At 41.2% G+C, this 20,322-nt stretch overlaps 1 protein-coding gene across 6 annotated transcripts in view; it reads left to right on the plus strand.

Annotated features, from left to right (window-relative positions):
* The window catches only part of MITF (melanocyte inducing transcription factor), a 230,614-nt gene that overhangs the window by 177,020 nt on the left and 33,272 nt on the right, over positions 1–20,322 (plus strand). For 3 of the 6 annotated variants that reach the window (XM_040247233.1, XM_040247234.1, XM_040247235.1), the window contains exons 3-4: positions 18,543–18,770; positions 19,820–19,903. In XM_040247233.1, the coding sequence (XP_040103167.1) occupies positions 18,543–18,770; positions 19,820–19,903 (312 nt within the window). The remainder of the gene's footprint in view (positions 1–18,542; positions 18,771–19,819; positions 19,904–20,322) is intronic. The other 3 variants (XM_040247238.1, XM_040247237.1, XM_040247236.1) reach the window with 2 other exon arrangements.

The raw sequence follows: 20,322 nt of genomic DNA on the forward strand, positions 1-20,322 counted from the left end.
ATGTAGCTATTTGTTGTTGTAGGTATTCAGTTCAGTTGCTCAGTCATGTCTGACTTTTTGTGACCCCATGGACTGCAGCATGCCAGGCTTCCCTGTCCATCACCAACTCCTGGAGCTTACTCAAACTCATGACCATTGAGTCGGTGATGCCATCCAACCATCTCATCCTCCGTCATGCCCTACTCCTCCCACCTTCAATCTTTCCCAGCATCAGGGTCTTTTCAAATGAGTCCATTCTTCGCATCAGGTGGCCAAAATATTGGAGTTTCAGCTTCAGCATCAGTCCTTCCAATGAATATTCAGGACTGATTTCCTTTAGGATGGACTGGTTGGAAGTTCTCGCAGTCCAAGGGGATTCTCAAGAGTCTTCTCCAACAACACAGTTCAAAAGCATCAGTTCTTTGGCACTCAGCTTTCTTCATAGTCCAACTCTCACATCCGTACCTGACGACTGGAAAAACCATAGCTTTGACTAGACAGACCTTTGTTGGCAAAGTAATGTCTCTGCCTTTTAATGTGCTGTCTAGGTTGGTCGTAACTTTTCTTCCAAGGAGCAAGCGTCTTTTAATTTCATGGCTGTAGTCACCATCTGCAGTGATTTTGGAGCCCCCCAAAATAAAATCTGTCACTGTTTCCACTGTTTCCCCATCTATTTGCCATGAAATGATGGGACCAGATGCCATGATCTTAGTTTTCTGAATGTTGAGCTTTAAGCCAACTTTTTCACTCTCCTCTTTCACTTTCATCAAGAGGCTCTGTAGGTATAGGAGCCTCCTGATTATTCCTCCTGTGTCCACTGTTCCCTTACACCCTTGTAACTGCATAAATGATATTTTACAAATGTTCATCAAGTCTTGTCACTTCTGTGCCTAAAATCTCCCCAAACCTTCTCATAAGTAGCAGAAAAGAAAAGTCAAATTCCTTTCTGAGGCCTAGTGTTAGTCGCTCAGTCGTACCCGACTCTTTTCGACCCCATGGACTGCAGCCCTCTCTCCATGAGATTTTCCAGGCAAGGATACTGGAGTGGGTTGCCACTTTCTTCTCCAGGGGATCTTCCCAACCCAGGAATCGAACCCAGGTCTCCTGCACTGCAGGCAGATTCTTTACCAACTGAACTACAAGGGAAGCCCAGCTCTATAATATCTGGCCTCGACCACCTCTCTCAGTTTATGTGCTGAGCTGGTCACTGCTCCAGCCCCTCGGCCTTGGATATTGATGTTATTCTCATTCTTCCAAGATGCCAAGCTACTTCCGGCTCAGGGTTTAAGTGCCTCTGACTCTCGACATACCTCGTTCCTTCCCATCATTTGAGTTTCAGCTGGAATGTCCCCACTGCAGAGTAGCCTTCTTTTCTCCCAGTGGCTTACTTTATCTTTTCTGCTTTGTACTTGTATCACTGTGTGAAGTTCTTCTTTCTTTGTTGACATGTTGCCATCGTGTTTGTCTCTGCTTCCCCAGCTTCAGTATGGCTTTTGTGGGGTCAGGAGTTCTGCTTTAGTGGCTGCTTTAATCCTCTGAGCCTCCGTAAATGCTAGTTGAACAAATGGCTAGGTTGTTTGGTGGGGTAGTTATAACGCACCTGCACATAAAACTCTCGATCAGAAAGTACTTGTGAGCTGCTGCTATCAATTGTTGGAGTTGTTCATTCCAGACTGGAATTCGCTTATCACATAATGTGTACAAGAGGTCTTAGGATTCCCCAACACAGTGCATTTCCTCAAAAACCAGGAGGACCTCCTTGGTCTCATGATCCAGGCCCTGAAGTCCGTGTTATTATGAGGCGGCTGCTTTTTGCCAGCTTTCAGCTCGTGTGGACTTGACCTTCAAACCAGCAGCGTTCAGATCTCCTTTCTGGCTGACCTTTTGCTTAGGCCTAGGGCAATGTTTTCATCTCTGTCAAACTTGACCACTGCCAGTTTCTTAAAGAGTGTCTGTCCTTCTGAGAAAGAGTTTTGCCGCTTGTGCCGTAATGATCTCTAATACCCGATAAACTGCAAACAGTAGGGGCATTTGGGGGGAGAAATGCTGAAACAAAAAGGCGTCTGCAATTTGGAGGCAGTGCTAAACTGGGTCATAAAAAAAAGTTATAACACGTGGAATGCGGCACTCACAACTCCCATTGGGGTGGGGGCAGCTGGACAGTCCTTACAATGAGCTCTTATTATAAGAACACCACGCAATCACGTAATTGCAGCCCTTTAGAAAACCGTAAAAATGTGTCAGACATTGTACAAACTGAAACAGTCTGGGCTTGATTGTTAGACCAAAAATTTCAAAAGTAGCAGGGTCTTCTTAATCTAACCTAGTATTTAAAGAAAAACAATTGAAATGAGGCAGATTTTATCATTACATTATGCCTTCATGAGTTTATTTCTGGTTTTCAAAATTTTTAGTAGAGAAATTCTGCCTGAATATATTTTTATTTGTCCAGATCCACAAACTTTTAATTTTTGTGGAATTTATAGATTTTTTTTCTTAATTAAAAAACTAGCATCATATACAATATTGTTGTTGTTGTTCAGTTGCAAAGTCGTGTCTGACTCTGTGTGACATAATAGAAAATATTTTAAAAAACCAATAAGATAACAGTCATCTATACTTTAATCAGCCTGAGATAGTCATGATGAAGATTTTTGTTGAATGATTTGTAACTGGTTTGTGTGTATGTGTGTGTGTGTGCATATGTAATGAAAGCATTTTTAATTCAGTTTAGGGTCACAGAGTAGGTAGTGATTCTAACTTGGTTTGTGTTCCTACTTATATGATAAACTTTTCCTCTCATTAAATAGTTTTATAAACACATTTCACTGTCTATATTGTGTCCATCTATTTGAGGGCAATTGCCCTCCTCACCCTAAGGACATTTAGAATGTCTGGAGACATTTTTGAATGTTACAGCCAGTATTGAGGAAATGGTTCCATTGGAATACATTGCACAGAGGCCAAGGATGTTGCTAAATACCCTGTAATACACATACAACCCCATAACAAAGAAGTACTTGGCAATAGGGTCAATAGTGGTGAGGTTGAGTAACCTTGAATTCATATAGCTCCCTCATAATTACTTGAATGCATTGCTTTGTATTGATATTAATTTCCAATATTTTGTTATTTGAGATTAGTGGTTGGCACACTTTCTTTAAAGGGCTGGGTAGTAAATACCATATGTTTTGAAGGATGTAAGGTCTATTACCCAACTCTAGTCTAGTATTGTAATAGCTTGAAAACAGTTGTAGACTATATGTAAATTAATGAGTATGGCAATGTCCCACTAAAACTTTATTTACAAAAATAGGCAGTGGGTCTTAAGGCAGTAATTTGCCGTCTTCTTTTTTAGGTAATGCTCTGCGCCGTCTTCTTTTTTAGGTAATGCTCTGCTGGACCTCTCTGTTCTTAAATCTTTGCCCTTATATCTGATGATTACCTTAGAAAAGTTGTGTAAAATGTGAATTGCTAGATGATTGTGTGCTTTTAAAAACTTAGTATCAATTCATTTTCTCACCTGTATCATATGAGATTGTTCATTTAGTGTATTCTAGTCCCACTGATGCTACCATCATTTCATCGGATTTGAAACTACCCCCTGGAATATGGGATGTGAAAGGCTAAGGCAGTTTGCCAATTTAAATGCCTTCAGGAGTCAAGCAAATTAACGAGTAAATCAGGGCCGTTTTAAATATCAGAATAAGGAGTGATAACCAGAGATCAAATTGCCAACATATGTTGGACTATAGAAAAAGCAATGGAATTCCAGAAAGACATTTACTTGTGCTTCACTGAATACCTGAAAGCCTTTGACTATGTGGATCACAACAAACTGTGGAAAATTCTTAAAGATATGGGAATACCAGACCGCCTTACCTGCCTCCTGAGAAACCTGTATGCAGGTCAAGAAGCAACAGTTACAGCTGGACACAGAACAACAGACTGGTTCCAAATTGGGAAAGGAGTACGTCAAGACTGTATATTGTCACCCTGCTTATTTAACTTATATGCAGAGCACATCATGAGAAATGCTGGGCTGGATGAATCACAAACTGGAATCAGGATTGCCAGGAGAAATATCTGCAATCTCAGATATGCAGATGATACTGCTGTAATGGCAGAAAGCGAGAAGGAACTAAAGAGCCTCTTGATGAAAATGAAAGAGTAGAGTGAAAAATCTGGCTTAAAACTCAACATTCAAAAAATGAAGATCATGGCACCTGGTCCCATCACTTCACAGAAAATAGATGAGAAGAAAGTGGAAGCAGTGGCAGATTTTATTTTCTTGGACTCCAAAATCACTGCAGATGGTGACTGCAACCACAGAATTAAAAGACGCTTGCTCCTTGGAAAAAAGCTATTACAAACCTAGATAGCATATTAAAAAGCAGAGACAGCACTATGCTGACAAATGTCTGTATAGGCAAACCTGTGGTGTTTCTAGTAGTCATGTACGGGATGTGAGAGTTGGACCATAAAAAAGGCTGAGTGCTGAAGAATTGATGCTTTTGAACTATGGTGCTGGAGAAGACTCTTGAGAGTCCCTTAGACAGCAGGGAGATCAAACCAGTCAATCCTAAAGGAAATCAACCCTGAATGTTCACTGGAAGGACTCATGCTGAAGCTGAAGCTCCAATACTTTGTCCACCTGATGCGAAGAGCTGACTCTAGAAAAGACCCTGATGCTGGGAATAGGATTGAAGTCAGGAGAAGGGGGCGACAGAGAATGAGATAGTTGGATGGCATTGTCAACTCAGTGGACATGTGTTTGAACAAGCTCTGGGAGATGGTGAAGGACAGGGAAGCCTGGTGTGCTGCAGTCCACGAGGTCACAAAGAGGTGGACGCAACTTAGTGACTGAACAGCAACAAGAATGTGGCAAAATGAAGAGCAAGAGTCACATCAAAGGAAGGCAGCTGCTTCTCAACTCTGCCCCCTACTGGCCCACTGTGTGGTTGTTCATTGTCGCTGCTGCTGCTGCTGCTAAGTCGCTTCAGTCGTGTCCAACTCTGTGCGACCCCATAGATGGCAGCCCACCAGGCTCCCCCGTCCCTGGGATTCTCCAGGCAAGAACACTGGAGTGGGTTGCCATTCCCTTCTCCAATGCATGAAAGTGAAAAGTGAAAGTGAAGTTGTTCAGTCGTGTCCCACTCTTCGAGACCCCATGGACTGCAGCCTTCCAGGCTCCTCTGTCCATCGGATTTTCCAGGCAAGAGTACTGGAGTGGGGTGCCATGAGGTCTTTGTATTCAGAGGAACCAGACATCCAAATTTTAGTATGAAAACTCCCAATTTTTAATTAAATAGTCTGTAGGCCATTAAGCCATACCTGTGGACTGTGCCTATGGGCCACCATCTTGAGGACTTCTGACTTATCACGAGGTCTACAGTGTAGTGAAAGTTGCTCAGTCGTGTCTGACTCTTTCCAACCCCATGGACTATACCATCCATGGAACTCTCCAGGCCAGAATACTGCAGTAAAGTGTTAGTCACTCAGTTGTGTCTGACTTTTTGCGACCCCCACGGACTGTTGCCTGCCAGGCTACTCTCTTTGGGATTCCTCAGGCAAGAATACTGGAGTGGATTGCCATTCCCTTCTGCAAGGGATCTTCTCAATCCAGGGATTGAACCCAGGTCTCCCGCATTGCAGACAGATTCTTTACCAGCTGAGCCACAAGGGAAGCCCAAGAATAGTGGAGTGAGTAACCTATCCCTACTCCAGTGGCTCTTCCTGACCCAGGAATCGAACTGGGGTCTCCTGCATTGCAGACGGATTCTTTACCGACTGAGCTATGAGGGAAGCTAGAGATAGAGACAAATGTCCAGGCTCTTGGCCATGTGTGTTAGACACTCAGGGCCCTAAGCATCATGAATAAGAGCTATAAGAGTTGGCAGTCTTTGGGTCTGCCCTCACAGAAAAGGAAGTTTTGTAACTCAGATTAGGGAGGTGCACTGTGAATCATCTGCCTTGGAGACATTTCCTCCAGGGTTTTCTGAATTAGTCAAGAAGAAAATCAGTCTGCCACTTCTCCGTTCTCTCAGGACATTTCCAGAATCTGTGAAGACGTTAACCTCCAACCTGTCTGAGGCCCTAAACAGTCTGATGCCCTTTGTCCTTAGTGTTCTAGTCTCTTTCCTCATTCATGCGTTTCAGCCCCACTGCCTCCACTCAATCATCGATTCTCTACATGTTTGCTGAGCTCCTACTATGTGCCAGGCCATGTTCTGGACACAGAGAACAGGATAGGGGTGGGTGGGGGCCACTGGTGGGGAGGGGATTGGGGTTTCTAAGTTCTTAAGATGGTTATGGGAGATAAGATCAGAGAGAAATGACCCCGGGATGGAGGGGGAGATGGGCGCAGTGGGCTGGAGTCTTCAAACTTTGTTGTGGATAAGAATCTACCTGGAGAGCTTGTTAAAACATCAATTTCTGATCCTCACTCAGAAATACTGATGCATCACTTCCGGTGTGGAGCCCAAGAATGAGCATGTCTAACAAGCCCATGGACAGCTCTGGTTTAGGGACTTGTAGACCAATGGCACCCCACTCCAGTACTCTTGCCTGGAAAATCCCATGGATGGTGGAGCCTGGAAGGCTGCAGTCCATAGGGTCACTGAGGGTCGGACACGAATGAGCGACTTCACTTTCACTTTTCACTTTCATGCATTGGAAAAGGAAATGGCAACCCACTCCAGTGTTCTTGCCTGGAGAATCCTAGGGACAGGGGAGCCTGGTGGGCTGCCATCTATGGGGTTGCACAGAGTCGGACACGACTGAAGCGACTTAGCAGCAGCAGTAGGCCATTGTAAGGAGTTTTATTTTCCTCAGAGATAAATAGGGAGCCATTGGAGACGGGTTCTTTGTGCATAGGAGTGGTATGATCTGACATGTTTTACAAGGATCACACAGTATATTGAACACAGGCTGCAAGAGAGCACATTGTAGGTGGAAGAGTCAAGAGGCTTTTCAGTCACCCAAATGTGAAATGATGATGGCCCAGATCAAGTGGTAACAGTAGAGATAATGAAAATTAGTTACATTTGAGATATATCCTAAAAAGAAAACCAGTGCCTCTTGATGGATTGGATGTAGGGTGTGAAGGAAAGAAATGAATTAAAGATAATGAAGTTGACCACAGTTTTGAAAGTGAGCAAGTAGGCTGAACCAGATGAAGGTTATTTATTTATCTTAATTTCTTATGTTTCGACATAATGGAAGAATGGGATTGCATCTACTAAGATGGAGAAGAGCATGGCAGGAGCTGATTGGGAGGGGAGGATGTCTGCAGTCCTCTCAGTGGAGTAGGCTGGTGGAGGTGATGTGGAGTTCAGGACATCTGAACCAGGTGTTTAAATCCAGGAGCCTGGCTCGTCACCAGGGCTGTGCTTGCAGAGAGAGGAAGTCAAGCTGTGAACCCTAGGGTGCTCTGACATTTAAGAAGGAGAGAAGAGGAGAAAACTAGCAAAGGCCACTAGGAAGAAATGATGAAAGAGGCAGGGCAGGAGAAAACCCAGGCAAGTGTCAAACCCTGTCAAGAAGCAGCCAAGGAAAGTGTGTGTGAAGAGCCTCCTTACTCTTCCCTGAACACGAGAGGCTTGTTCACACCTGAGGACTTTTGTACTTTGCTGGATTGCTCTTTCCACCCATCTCCTAGCTCATTCTCTTTTCCCAACTATAGACCTGTACTTACATGTCACCTTCTGGGTGAGGGTGTTGCCCCTGAACAGCCTGTGTCTAATGAAGACAGTTGCCTGGCATCTGGCTGGTAGACAGTATTTGGTGAGTGAATGGTGCAGACATAACTCTTTTGATGGGAGCAGAAGTTGAGGTGAAAATGTGTTAAAGCCTTGCTCTCAGGGTGTGGTGTGGTTTATGGACCAGCAGGGTAGACTTCCCCTGGGAGCTTATTAGAAATGCAGGATCCTGGGCCCTACCCTAGACCTACAGAATCACACAGCACTTAATAAGATCCTAAATGATTTATTTAGACATGAAGACTTGCACCCAACCCTATATTTAGTTCTTTTTGTGTTTGGCAAGAGGACAATTGGGTATACTCTGAATAGTAGCAATTCAATATAAGAGGTTAAACCTATGAAAATCTGAAGAGTCTATAGTTCCTTCTGTATTCAATCAGTTGTCATCATATGATTGTAAAAAATTGTGAGAAGAAGCTTTCAAGAATACTTTATAAGCTATCCAAGTGATTTCTGAGCTTTATTTTAAATTGACCTGAGCTAGGAGTGAATATAAAATGCACAGCATCAGGTACATGGTACACAGTTTTGATTGAATGAATGCTAATTCTGTTTTCTGTGTTTTATGATATAATCGTGCATAATGATTTATATGGTCCTCAGAATGCAGGACCTGTAAATGCATGGTTTTCTCTTAAAGTCTTCTCTTGGGTCTTGCTGCTTCTCCTATAGGAATTTGATTCTGTAAGTGGTGTTTTTAACCTGGGATTATTCATACTCTGCAGGCAGATGGCTGCCACCCTTTAATCTCTCATATTTCTATTTGGCTGAGATAAACACTTGATGTTCTTTTAATACTCAGACCTTGGGTTTATTTTAGTCTGAGAGAGAACAAATAATATATATACTATGAGTTTTCTTACAGTAATACTTCCTTTTTATTTTTATTTTTTAAGACTGCTGAATATTGCTTTTCCTAAATACCAAGCATGCCCACTTTGCAGTTTAGAGTAAGTCCTGTATTTTATAGGTCATTGGTTTAGGATAAGACGCTTGCTAGGAACTTTTGGTAGGTCAGTCCACTTTATTCTATTACAACATCACAGTTTTAGAAAAATCAATTTGCTCGCCATTCCTCATGTGCACATTTACTACGCATCCGTCTGAATTCAGAGAGCCTACAGAGTAGTTAGCCAGGAAGTGGTGTTAAACTGTGCAGATCAAAAACAATGCAATATAAACTTATGCATATTTTTGCACGCACAGGATATGGGAGTACACTTCTGGATGTAGTTTTATCTCTGTCTCTTTACTCAGTTCAAGTCCTTGATGGAAATTGATCAGCAGTGAAGGGGTTCCATCATTTGTTATTGGACACAGGAGGCAAGGCCCTGAGGTTGTTTTCTAACCCGGGCGAGCCTTTTCACTTTTCCTTTTAGAGTTTGTGTTTTATAGCCTTTAAAATGGGGATAATTAAGCATATCCTCTGTTCTTTTGTCCAGTTATTTGGAAAAGCAACTATAAAATTATTTATACATATTGAATTTCTCTTTTGATAAAAATCACCTCATCCTTCAAATCTTGCTGAAGCTTCAACATAGTAGGAAAACTGAATTCTAGATTGGTAAAACTTTGTTACAGAGCAAGGATTGACATTTTCTCCAAAAACCCAGATAGTAGATATTTTAGGCTAGGAGCCACGTGGGCTCCGCTGCTATAGTGTGGGAGCAGCCGTGGACAACATGTCAACGAATGGAAGGGGCTGTGTGCCAAGCAAACTTTATTTATGGACATTGAAATTTGGATTTCATAAAATTCTCATGTATCATGAAATATCATTCTTCTTTTCATGATTTTCAGCCAGTTAAAACTGTAAAAATCTATTCTTAGTGTTTAGGCCATGCAGAAGCAGAGAGCAGGCCTAATTGGGCTGGTGGGCAGATCTCTGTGATAGGGAAGAAGACCTGGCTATATCAACTGTAGTCACTTATTTAAGTACTGATTTTTTTTTTTGCATATGATTTTTAAAAATTGAAGCGTATTTGATTTACAGTGCTGTATTAGTTTCAGCTGTACAAGAAAGAAAAATCTGAAAAAGAATATATGTGTATATTCTTTTTCAAATTCTGTTCCATTATAGGTTATTACAAGATATTGAATATAGCTCCCTGTGCTATACAGTAGGACTTTGTGGTTTATCTGTTTCATGTATAGTTGTGTGTTTCTGTTAATCCCAAACTCCTCATTTATGCCTCCCAACCCTTGCTTTTCTTTTTGGAAGACCATAAGTTTGTTTCCCATGTCTGAGAATCTGTTTTCTGTCTTTTAAATATACTCATTTGTATCTTTTTTTTTTTAGATTCCTTATATAGGTGATAATGGCTTCCCAGGTGGTGCTAGTGGTAATGCAAGAAATGTAAGAGACATGGGTTCAATCCCTGGTGTGGGAAGATCCCCTGGAGAAGGAAGTGGCAACCTACTCCAGTGTTCTTGCCTGGAGAATCCTGTGGACAGAGGAGCCTAGCAGGCTACAGTCCATGAGGTCACACAGAGTCAGGCATGACTGAAGTGACTTAGCACATATAACTGATACTATGTGGTGTTTGTGTTTCTCAACTTACTTAGTATGATAAACTGTAGGTCCATCCATATTGCTGGTTGTGGCATTATATTATTCTTTGTAATGCCTGAGTGGCTCAGTGATCAGTGCAAGGAAATAGAGGGAAAAATAGAATGGGAAAGACTAGAGATCTCTTTCAGAAAATTAGAGAATCTAAGGGAACATTTCATGCAAAGATGGCCTTGATAAAGGACAGAAATGGCATGGACCTAACAGAAGCAGAAGGTATTAAGAAGAGGTGGCAAGAATACACAGAAGAACTGTACAAAAAAGATCTTCACAACCCAGATAATCATGATGGTGTGATCACTCACCTAGAGCTAAACATCCTGGAATGTGAAGTCAAGTGGGCCTTAGGAAGCATCACTATGAACAAAGCTAGTGGAGGTGATGGAATTCCAGTTGAGCTATTTCAAATCCTGAAAGATGATGCTGTGAAAAGGCTGTACTCAGTATGTCAGCAAATTTGAAAAACTCAGCAGTGGCCACAGGACTGGAAAAGGTCAGTTTTCATTCCAATCCCAAAGAAAGGCAATACCAAAGAGTGCTCAAACTACTGCACAATTGCACTCATCTCACACGCTAGTAAAGTAATGCTCAAAATTCTCTAAGCCAGGCTTTAGCAATATGTGAACTGTGAACTTTCAGATGTTCAAGCTGGGTTTAGAAAAGGCAGAGGAACCAGAGATCAAATTGCCAACATCTGCTGGATCATCAAAAAAGCAAGAAAGTTCCAGAAAAACATCTATTTCTGCTTTATTGACTATGCCAAAATCTTTGACTTTGTGGATCACAACAAACTGGAAAATTCTGAAAGAGATGGGAATACCAGACCACCCGACCTGCCTCTTGAGAAACCAATATGCAGGTCAGGAAGCAACAGTTAGAACTGGACATGGAACAACAGACTGGTTTCAAATAGGAAAAGGAGTATGTCAAGGCTGTATATTGTCACCCTACTTATTTAGCTTATATGTAGAGTACATCATGAAAAACGTTAGGCTGGATGAAGCACAAGCCAGAATCAAGATTGCTGGGAGAAATATCAATAACCTCAGATATGCAGATGACACCACCCTTATGGCAGAAATTGAAGAAGAACTAAAGAGCCTCTTGATGAAAGTGAAAGAGGAGAGTGAAAAAGTTGGCTTAAAATTCAACATTCAAAAACTAAGATCATGGCATCTGGTCCCATCACTTCCTGGGAAATAGATGGGGAAACAGTGGAAACAGTGTCAGACTTTGTTTTGGGGGGCTCCAAAACCACTGTAGATGGTGACTGCAACCATGAAATTAAAAGATGATTACTCCTTGGTAGGAAAGTTATGACCAACCTAGACAGCATATTGAAAAGCAGAGACATTACTTTGCCAACAAAGGTCCATCTAGTCAAGGCTGTGGTTTTTCCAGTAGTCATGTATGGATGTGAGAGTTGGACTGTAAGGACAGCTGAGTGCTGAAGAATTGATGCTGTTGAACTGTGGTGTTCGAGAAGACTCTTGAGAGTCCCTTGGACTGAAAGGAGATCGAACCAGTCCATCCTAAAGGAAATCAGTCCTGGGTGTTCATTGGAAGGACTGATATTGAAGCTGAAACTCCAATACTTTGGCCACCTGATGCAAAGAACAGACTCATTTGAAAAGACCCTGATCCAGGCATTGAAGGCAGGAGGAGAAGGGGATGACAGAGGATGAGATGGTTGGATGGCATCATCAGGTCAATGGACATGAGTTTGGGTAAACTTCGGGAGTTGGTGATGGACAGGGAGGCCTGAAGTGCTGCAATTCATGGGGTCACAAAGAGTTGGACATGACTGAACGACTGAACTGAACTGAACTGAATGCCCGAGTAATATTCCATTGTGTATATATATACAACATCTTAATCTCTTCATCTGTTGATGGACATTTAGGTTGCTTCCATGTCTTGACTATTGTAAATAGTGCTACCATGAACCTTGGGGTGCATGTATCTTTTAAAACTAGAGTTTTCATTTTTCCTGGATATATGCCCAGGAGTAATTTTGCTGGATCTTCTGACCACTCTGTTGTTAGGGTTTTGTTGTTGTTGGAGAAACCTCCATGCTGTTCTCTGTGGTGTGTATACCAATCTACATTTCCAGCAACAGTGTAGGAGAGTTCCTTTTCTCCATGCCCTCTTCTGGGATTTGCATTTGTCTGCATATGGTTTTGATTTTTCTCTCTTAGGTCAGGATTTGTGTCCTTGTTGTCTTTCTTTTTTATTAAGGAGAACGTTGTCCAGGTTGCAGTGAAAACATTGCTGAATGAGAACTTGCATTCTGGGCTGTTGTTTTCATTCATGGTAATATTGTAATTGTGGGACTGAAAAGAATCTTGTCACCTCTCATACGTGACCCTGGGCAAGACTTTGGGTGAGTCATTTCAGAATGCTAGCTGTTTCAGAATGTTCTGTTTCATCATGTTCTAACGGATGATGATTACATTAGTGACCATCTCTGTACATTGTCCTGTAAAAATGGTATGAAGAGAAGAGTGGCTTGGGGGGTGCTGTGGTGTCTGTGCTTAGTCACTCAGTCGTATCCAACTCTTCACGCCTCCATCGAGTGTAGCCTGCCAGGTTCCTCTGTCCACCGGAATTCTCAGGGCAGGAATACTAGAGTGGGTTGCCATGCCCTCCACCAGGGGATCTTCCCAATCCCGGCATATAACCCAGGTCTCTCTCATTGCAGATGGATTCTTTACTGTCTGAGCCACCAGGGAAGCCCAAGAATACTGGAATGGGTAGCCTATCACTTCTTCAGGGGATCTTCCCAACCTAGGAATGGAACTGGGGTTTCCTGCATTGCAGGCAGATTCTTAACCAGCTGAGCTAACAAAGAAGCCCTTGGGGGTGGTAGTGGATAGCATCTGATTGAATTATAATCCATTTTAATATTTCTTTTACTTAATGAACAGAAGAACACATTCTCTCTCTAAACACAAAGTGAGAAATCTGAAAGTTTTGTTGACTTGTTCAAAAAGTAAAGTCCATTATAAAGTAAAAGAATTATGGGAATATTCACTCAATTTTATTTTTATTCTGATCTACAAATAGTAGAGGTAATCGAAGTGCAGTGGATATCAATCAGATGGGGTTTTTTCTTTCCTCCAGTGAATTCTTTTGTCAGCCAATTTGATGGTATCTGCAGGCACTCTCTTACACTGATGTGCTCCAGGGTCTCTTTAGAATGAAACTGATGGGAAATAGCCTGTCAGTGTCACCTGGGAAGTGGTGAGACTAAACGGTGACAGCTAGAAAGTGATTCATTCCCAGTCTTTTGCTATCAGTTCAGGATCTGAATGAAGGGAGGAAAAAGGGAAAAAGACAGTAGTAATAAGAGGAAAGAAAAGTTTTAAAGCCATTGGATTTTTGCCCTTGACCCAGATAGCTACCATACTTACTTATGTGAAATATAAGTTATGTCAATAAAATACAGTGTTTTGATAGAGTGAGAAGTATTCAGCTTTATTTTGTGGTCTGCACCTCAACTGCTCAACAATACCCAATTTTTGGCATCTGAATTCCATAATACAGTTGGCTTGAAGGACAAAAACATACAAAAAATTAGCAGGAAATCATACCGATGTTTAATGGCACGTGTGTTTTCATTTGCATCCCTGTTTGGCTGTTTAAAAATGAATGAGAGGGAAATCATTAACTAAAAATCTATGGTTTAGGACAGTTGAAGACAGAACGTTACATTTATATGGCTTTTACTATAGCGAAAGGAGAGACTTCCCTGATGGTCCAGTGGTTAGGACTCTGTGCTTCTAGTAGGGGGTGAGGGTTTGATCCCTGGGCAGGGAACTAAGATCCCACAGGCTGTACAGCATGGCCAAATAAAGCAGTCAAAAGACTATAGTTATAGAGCCTCATAATAATGTTGTGGAAGTTGAAACTCCAATACTTTGGCCGTCTGGTGCAAACAGCCAGCTCATTGGAAAAGACCCTGATGCTGGGAAAGATGGAAGGCAAAAGGAGAAGAGGGCGGCAGAGGATGAGATGGTTGGATATCATCACCAATTCAATGGACATGAACTTGGGAAAACTATGAGAGATAGTGAGGGACAGGGAGGCCTGGTGTGCTGCAGTCGTTGGGGTCTCAAAGAGTTGGACATGACTTAGCAACTGAACAACAACAAAAGCAATGCTATGAGAAATTAGGCTTATTAGTGTTTTGAATGTGAGTGACTTTGTTATACACCACCAACACAGTGGGCAATAGCATGGCTAGGATGAGCTAGAAACAGCGCTACAGGTAGATCAGAGCTTCTCAAAGTGTCATCCAGGAACCCTGGGGGTCTCCAGGATTCCTGCCAATCCCCCAGGTCAAACATACTTTTATAATAATAACAAACTGTTATTTTCCTTTTTTAAAATGCTCATCTCTCAAAGAGAGTACTGTGCCATTTTATGTTAGGGACTTGAGCATCCTTGGATTTTGCCATCTGCAGAGGTCCTAAAACCCGTCCCTGTGGATTCCAAGGATAACTCTATACAGAAGAGTTTCACAGAGGCTACATAATGTGTTACAAGGTCATTGTTCTCATGTCCAGCGGACTATATGCTAGTGAGTTATCTTGTGTTGTAAAATTTTCTGTTTTAATTCCTAAGATGATAAATACAGATAGATATAACCCACACAAACACAAGACATTTAAGAGTTTAAAAAGGTCCTAAGGAAAGAAATGGCAGTCCACTCCAGGACTCTTGCCTGGAAAATCCCATAGACGGAGGAGCCTGATAGTCTACCCATAGGGTCACAAAGAGTCGGACACGACTGAGTGACTTCACTTACTTACTTACTTAAGGCAAAAGAGAAAATTTGAAAACTGTTGTTTGAGATGGATTGCTAAGCCTAGTAGAAGGGTGGTTTCCCTTAATGCCAAAAACAGCTCTAGCAGGCAGTTTCTGTTATCACCCTCATTGAGCATATGAAGTGACAAAGGCCTGGAAAGGTTAATATCGTGCAGGTCACATAAGTAGTAAGTTGCGAGGTCTGAATGTGATCCCAGGTTTCTAATACTTAATTCTTCTGCTGACTGTGCCAGCAGGCATGATGTGCCTCTCAGAGAAGCACCAGGAATGGAATGGCCTATATTTGACACTAATGTTTCAGAAGAAGAACTAACTTCTAAGAACCTTGGTGTTCCTGCCAGGCCCCAGAATATAGAAAGAAAGATTCTCCTTCTGGACAGTGTAGAGCAGAGACCACATTTCTGTTGAGTCTAACCAACAAGTGTGTTTGATTTGTCTTGTACAGTATGAAAAATCAAACAATTAGGTGTCATTTTCATAATCTGGGAGTTTTCATTGAAAAAACAAGTTCAGGTTGCAGGCTAAACTGAAAAATTGAAAAAAAAAACCTAACTCAACTGGAATGGTGTTCCCACAGGGCCACAGTCAGTTACAGATTATGTCAGCTGTTTTTTGTTTTGTTTTTTTTTACATGAAGCACGTGGACTCTATAGTTTGCCACAGACCTCACCACTCCTGTGAGGTCTGTGCATAACCCTACAGATCATGACCTCCTTTATGTTACCTGTTTCAGGTGTTGGATTGGTGATGTCTGGGGATGTTCTGTCTTCTCCATAATGTTTATAGCCAGTCTGTTCTTAACTTACTTCAAAAGACACTGCCAGTAAAAGGGAAACAATATATCCCACTCTGACCACCTCAACCTGGTTGTAGTAAAGACCTCACTCTCAATGCTGAACAGACAAGTTGCTTTTTTCCTTACTAAAGCCTGAAATTCTGATTCATTTAAAGAATAAGGATCTGCCAGTGAATTAACATTTATTTTTAAATGTGCAGCCCTTTCTTTTTTAAGTGTAATAGTGAAATAAGCACATTACACCCATTGCCCTCATTTGATGTTTATTTTAGTAATGTCTATTGTCCTCATCATTATCATGTCTGGACCCTTTATGAAACTTAAAATGTTTCTGTGCACGTTAGATCAGTCATTTGAAACAATTTGAGATTGTCAACTAAAGGACTTCATTAGCCTGGGCATTTGGACAAAATTATTGAATTTTAAATTCTTGTACTTTAAAATATCTCACCATTTCAGCAGTGCCTGTCAGCCATTATCATAATTTTAAATATATATCTGTTTGTGTTTTCCTTCCTTTGCTTCACCCCAGACTCTCAGTGTCATAAAGCTGACAATTGTATCTACTTTCCCACAATGTGCATTCTTTGCCTGGAACAGCGTTTAGCACATAATAACATTAAATAATGGAATGAATAAATGAGCAAATATACAAATACACCAGTTGTGTATATGATAAATATATTCTTCTCTAGCACCAAGAATTACATTAAAAGATTTTCAGTGAAAATTGTTATGCTTCCTAATTTGAGGACTAAATTGGGGAGATGTGTATTTCTTATTTTCCACGTAAATATGTATCCGAAAGTGCCTCTGTGGATATATGTATTTTTCCTTTTCTATTTAGAAAAGCTCCCGCTTTTCCTAATGCAAGATCAGGAGGAAATTTACTTATCTATCCAGCTAAGAATAAGATACAGCTTGAGACCTAGATGCAAGATGAGACTGCTGAACTCGAAAGTTCATCAGGGATTCCCGCATACTAAAGGACACTCTTTCTGCGTTTGGAAGTGGCCGAGTTACTCAGCCATTAGAAAAGTCTCATGTGTAGCTTTTAGGCAGTGTTCTCCAAAGAGGGCATCTAGCTCTTAACCTATTGCTGAAAGAGAAATAGCATTGTCTATTAATACTACTGGAACTAAAGATGAATAGTGAATTGGCCTTGATCTGACAGCGAGTTTGACTTTGATAGCTCATCCCTTAAAAAAGGTTCTTTTATATTTATGAAAAAAAAGCATGACGTCAAGCTGGGTGGGATGGGGGGGGTTGATATCAATATTTAAGAGCAAACTCGTAGGGCTTCCAAAAAAAAAAAAGCCCTTTGTGTGAACTCTTTTTTTTTTTTTACATGCATAACTAATTAGCTTAGGTTATTATAAGCAGGGCTGCTGTGATGAAGTTTCCGGTGGTATCTCGGGACACCTTGTTTATAGTGCTTTCTCTATGCCAGTCTACGAATCGGAATTACAGAAAGTAGAGGGAACGGATAGTCTACTGTTTCTCGTTGGATTGGGGCCACCTAAAACGTGGTTATGCTGGAAATGCTAGAATATAATCACTATCAGGTGAGCTTTATTCTTCTATTCAGTCTCTGAAATGTAATTCATAAATCGAGTGTTTCAGCTTTTCGTGTTGTTGTAATAGACACACAATTTTCCGTTGGTACGTGTCTTCCCATTTAATGTTGTTTATTGTTTGATGCCATAAGCATCCAATGTAGTTTTGAACAGAGTAAATATTAGTAGGATTTTTTCCCCCCTGTGCATGGCTGTATTCTCCCCATGACTCCTGTTCATAGCTCGTAAGGTTAAATTGTGTTTCTCAAGTAAAAAGTGACTATATTGAGTATCGTTGATTTTGTTTAAAAGCTGCGTATTCTCTATTAATGTCTTATAAGAAACAAGGTGAAAATATTCTGGTGGCTTAATATACATGCCTTTAAAAACACATCCAAAAAAGAAAAAAACAAACACATCTATGGAAGTTTTTGTGTTTGAAAGAAACTGCTTCATGTGGAACTGCTTTTTATGTTAAGATCTTAATTAAAATATTGAATATTCATATCCCAATGAAAGCAGGAAGAATTAATCTGCTACTGGTGGATTTAATCATCAGAATGTTTCTGTTTATGTTCTACAACCGTTTTATAGTTGTTTCTAAAGGAGGTTTTGTTTTTGTGTTTTTAAACAAACCAGAACGCTATTATATTTGCCAAAGAAGACTGAAATAAGTTATACACCTTCTTCTGGATTATTGTTTTGATCTTAATAAACTTTCAGGTGTGTTTGAGAAAATTTTTATCCTACAGATAGTTGCAGATTTTTAGCTATTATGCATGAGAAGAAGGGCACAAGGTTTTAAAGAGATGGACCGTTAATTAGCAGGGAAATGAAACCAGGCAGAGTATTAACCCAAATCCGAAGAGTTAGCCTTTAAACTTCAGTAATAGCAAAATCCATCAGCACAGTGCCTGGTACCTAATAGAGGCTTAATAATCTATTCTGTTGACGGACTGGCCTGTCTCATGTTTGCGCCTGAAAAGAAGAGCTGTCCAAAACTCACCAATAACAGCACTTTCTTCTCTTCCCTCCATGGCTATGTTCAGGTGCAGACCCACCTCGAAAACCCCACCAAGTACCACATACAGCAAGCCCAAAGGCAGCAGGTAAAGCAGTACCTTTCTACCACTTTAGCAAATAAACATGCCAACCAAGTCCTGAGCTTGCCATGTCCAAACCAGCCTGGCGACCATGTCATGCCACCAGTGCCGGGGAGCAGCGCACCCAACAGCCCCATGGCTATGCTTACACTTAACTCCAACTGTGAAAAAGAGGTAATTCATGTCTCCTCCCCTCTCCTTTCTCTTACACTGAATGACTGTCTGTCGGATCTCCCTCCTGCACTTGATTGTGGACTCTAGTCTGTCCGCGTGGCCACCTTCACCGGCCTTTGTCCCAGACTGCCCATGCTAGCTGTCATCCTCCAGCCTCTGGTCCCCGTCACTGTCCCTGGGTTATTGGGTTATGGCTCCAGGCAAGGGACTTGGCCCCCTCGGAGCAGAACCCGGAGGCGAGGACCCTTTTTCTCCTATCCCATTTCTGCTTGTTAGCTGAATGTTCTCTTCCATTGCCTTTCCATTTACAAAGCATTGAAAATGCAGGGAGAGAAGGGAAGGTGGAAAAGGGATAGTAAAAATAGAAAAGGTGTCGGACAGGCAGTTTAGAAGTTCCGCTTGCTGTGAATGTCTGGAATATTATTTTTATTTCTCCCTGAGCTGGAAAGGAAAAACAAAAAAAGCACAGAGGGTGCATGGCTGGATTGGAAGAATATAGTACATGAGAATCTAACAGAGAAGCAAAGATTTCCTCGCTAGGTGTATTCGGTTTCCTTAATAAATTGCTGCTGCTGGTGAAAGCTGCTTTTTATAAAGGCTGGGTTGGAGACAAGACTCAAATATACCTCAAAGCTAACTGTGGCACCAAAATTTGAAGCCTACCTAAAAGGCAAGTTGTGATTTAATGCCTGTTATTTCCAAATTATGAGATGCTGAGCATCATTTTCATGGAGTTTGACTGTCCTCTGAAATGTTCACGTGATTTCAGAGATAACCCTTCTGAAGTTTGGTTGATTTTAATTTCTAGAGGGACTAAGTCTTCTCCCTTTTTCCCAAACCAACCATCTTATTTTTCTCTGTCCATGCTTGTCATCTGTCAAACTGATTTGATGGAAGTTCTTCCTTTATTATTTCACTTCTTGGTCACATTCCACTTTACTGGAGAGCTAGTTCATCTTGTTGCTACACCATCAACCTCGTGTGAAAATGTCACTGAACAGTCACTTGCAAATCCAAGTCATGGGCTGATTTTGCTTGTGTTTTTGCAGGGATTTTATAAGTTCGAAGAGCAAAACAGGGCGGAGAGCGAATGCCCAAGTATGAACACACATTCACGAGCTTCGTGCATGCAGGTACTGAATGACTCGGCAGCCCAAGGATATAACACTTTGTAATGAGGATCTATATTTGTGGCTAATCACACCTTCTTAATGACTTTGGATTTTTGCCCCCACCCCCATTGATTTTTTTTTTTTCCAGTTGAGAAAGCTATGAACAGTGCTGTTTTCTTCATTATGTCTCATGATTTAAAAACTACTAGGGAAATGATACTAAAATGCATTTTCCCCTGAGTTGCTGTAAGGTGTTAAACAGTGCTTAAAATACATAAATTTTAATAAATAAGATGTAAACTGCTGTACTTCATTTAGATACCATCATCAAAGTATGTTATACAAATTTATGGGCTAGCAACTTGGACAGAATATCTGTAAAACCAAGATGTGTGTATGTGTAAGATCTATATAGTTTTATAAAATGAAATCTCATGAAA

The sequence above is a fragment of the Oryx dammah genome, unplaced genomic scaffold (genome assembly GCF_014754425.2).
Source record: "Oryx dammah isolate SB20612 unplaced genomic scaffold, SCBI_Odam_1.1 HiC_scaffold_9, whole genome shotgun sequence".
In the NCBI taxonomy this organism is placed as follows: domain Eukaryota; kingdom Metazoa; phylum Chordata; class Mammalia; order Artiodactyla; family Bovidae; genus Oryx; species Oryx dammah.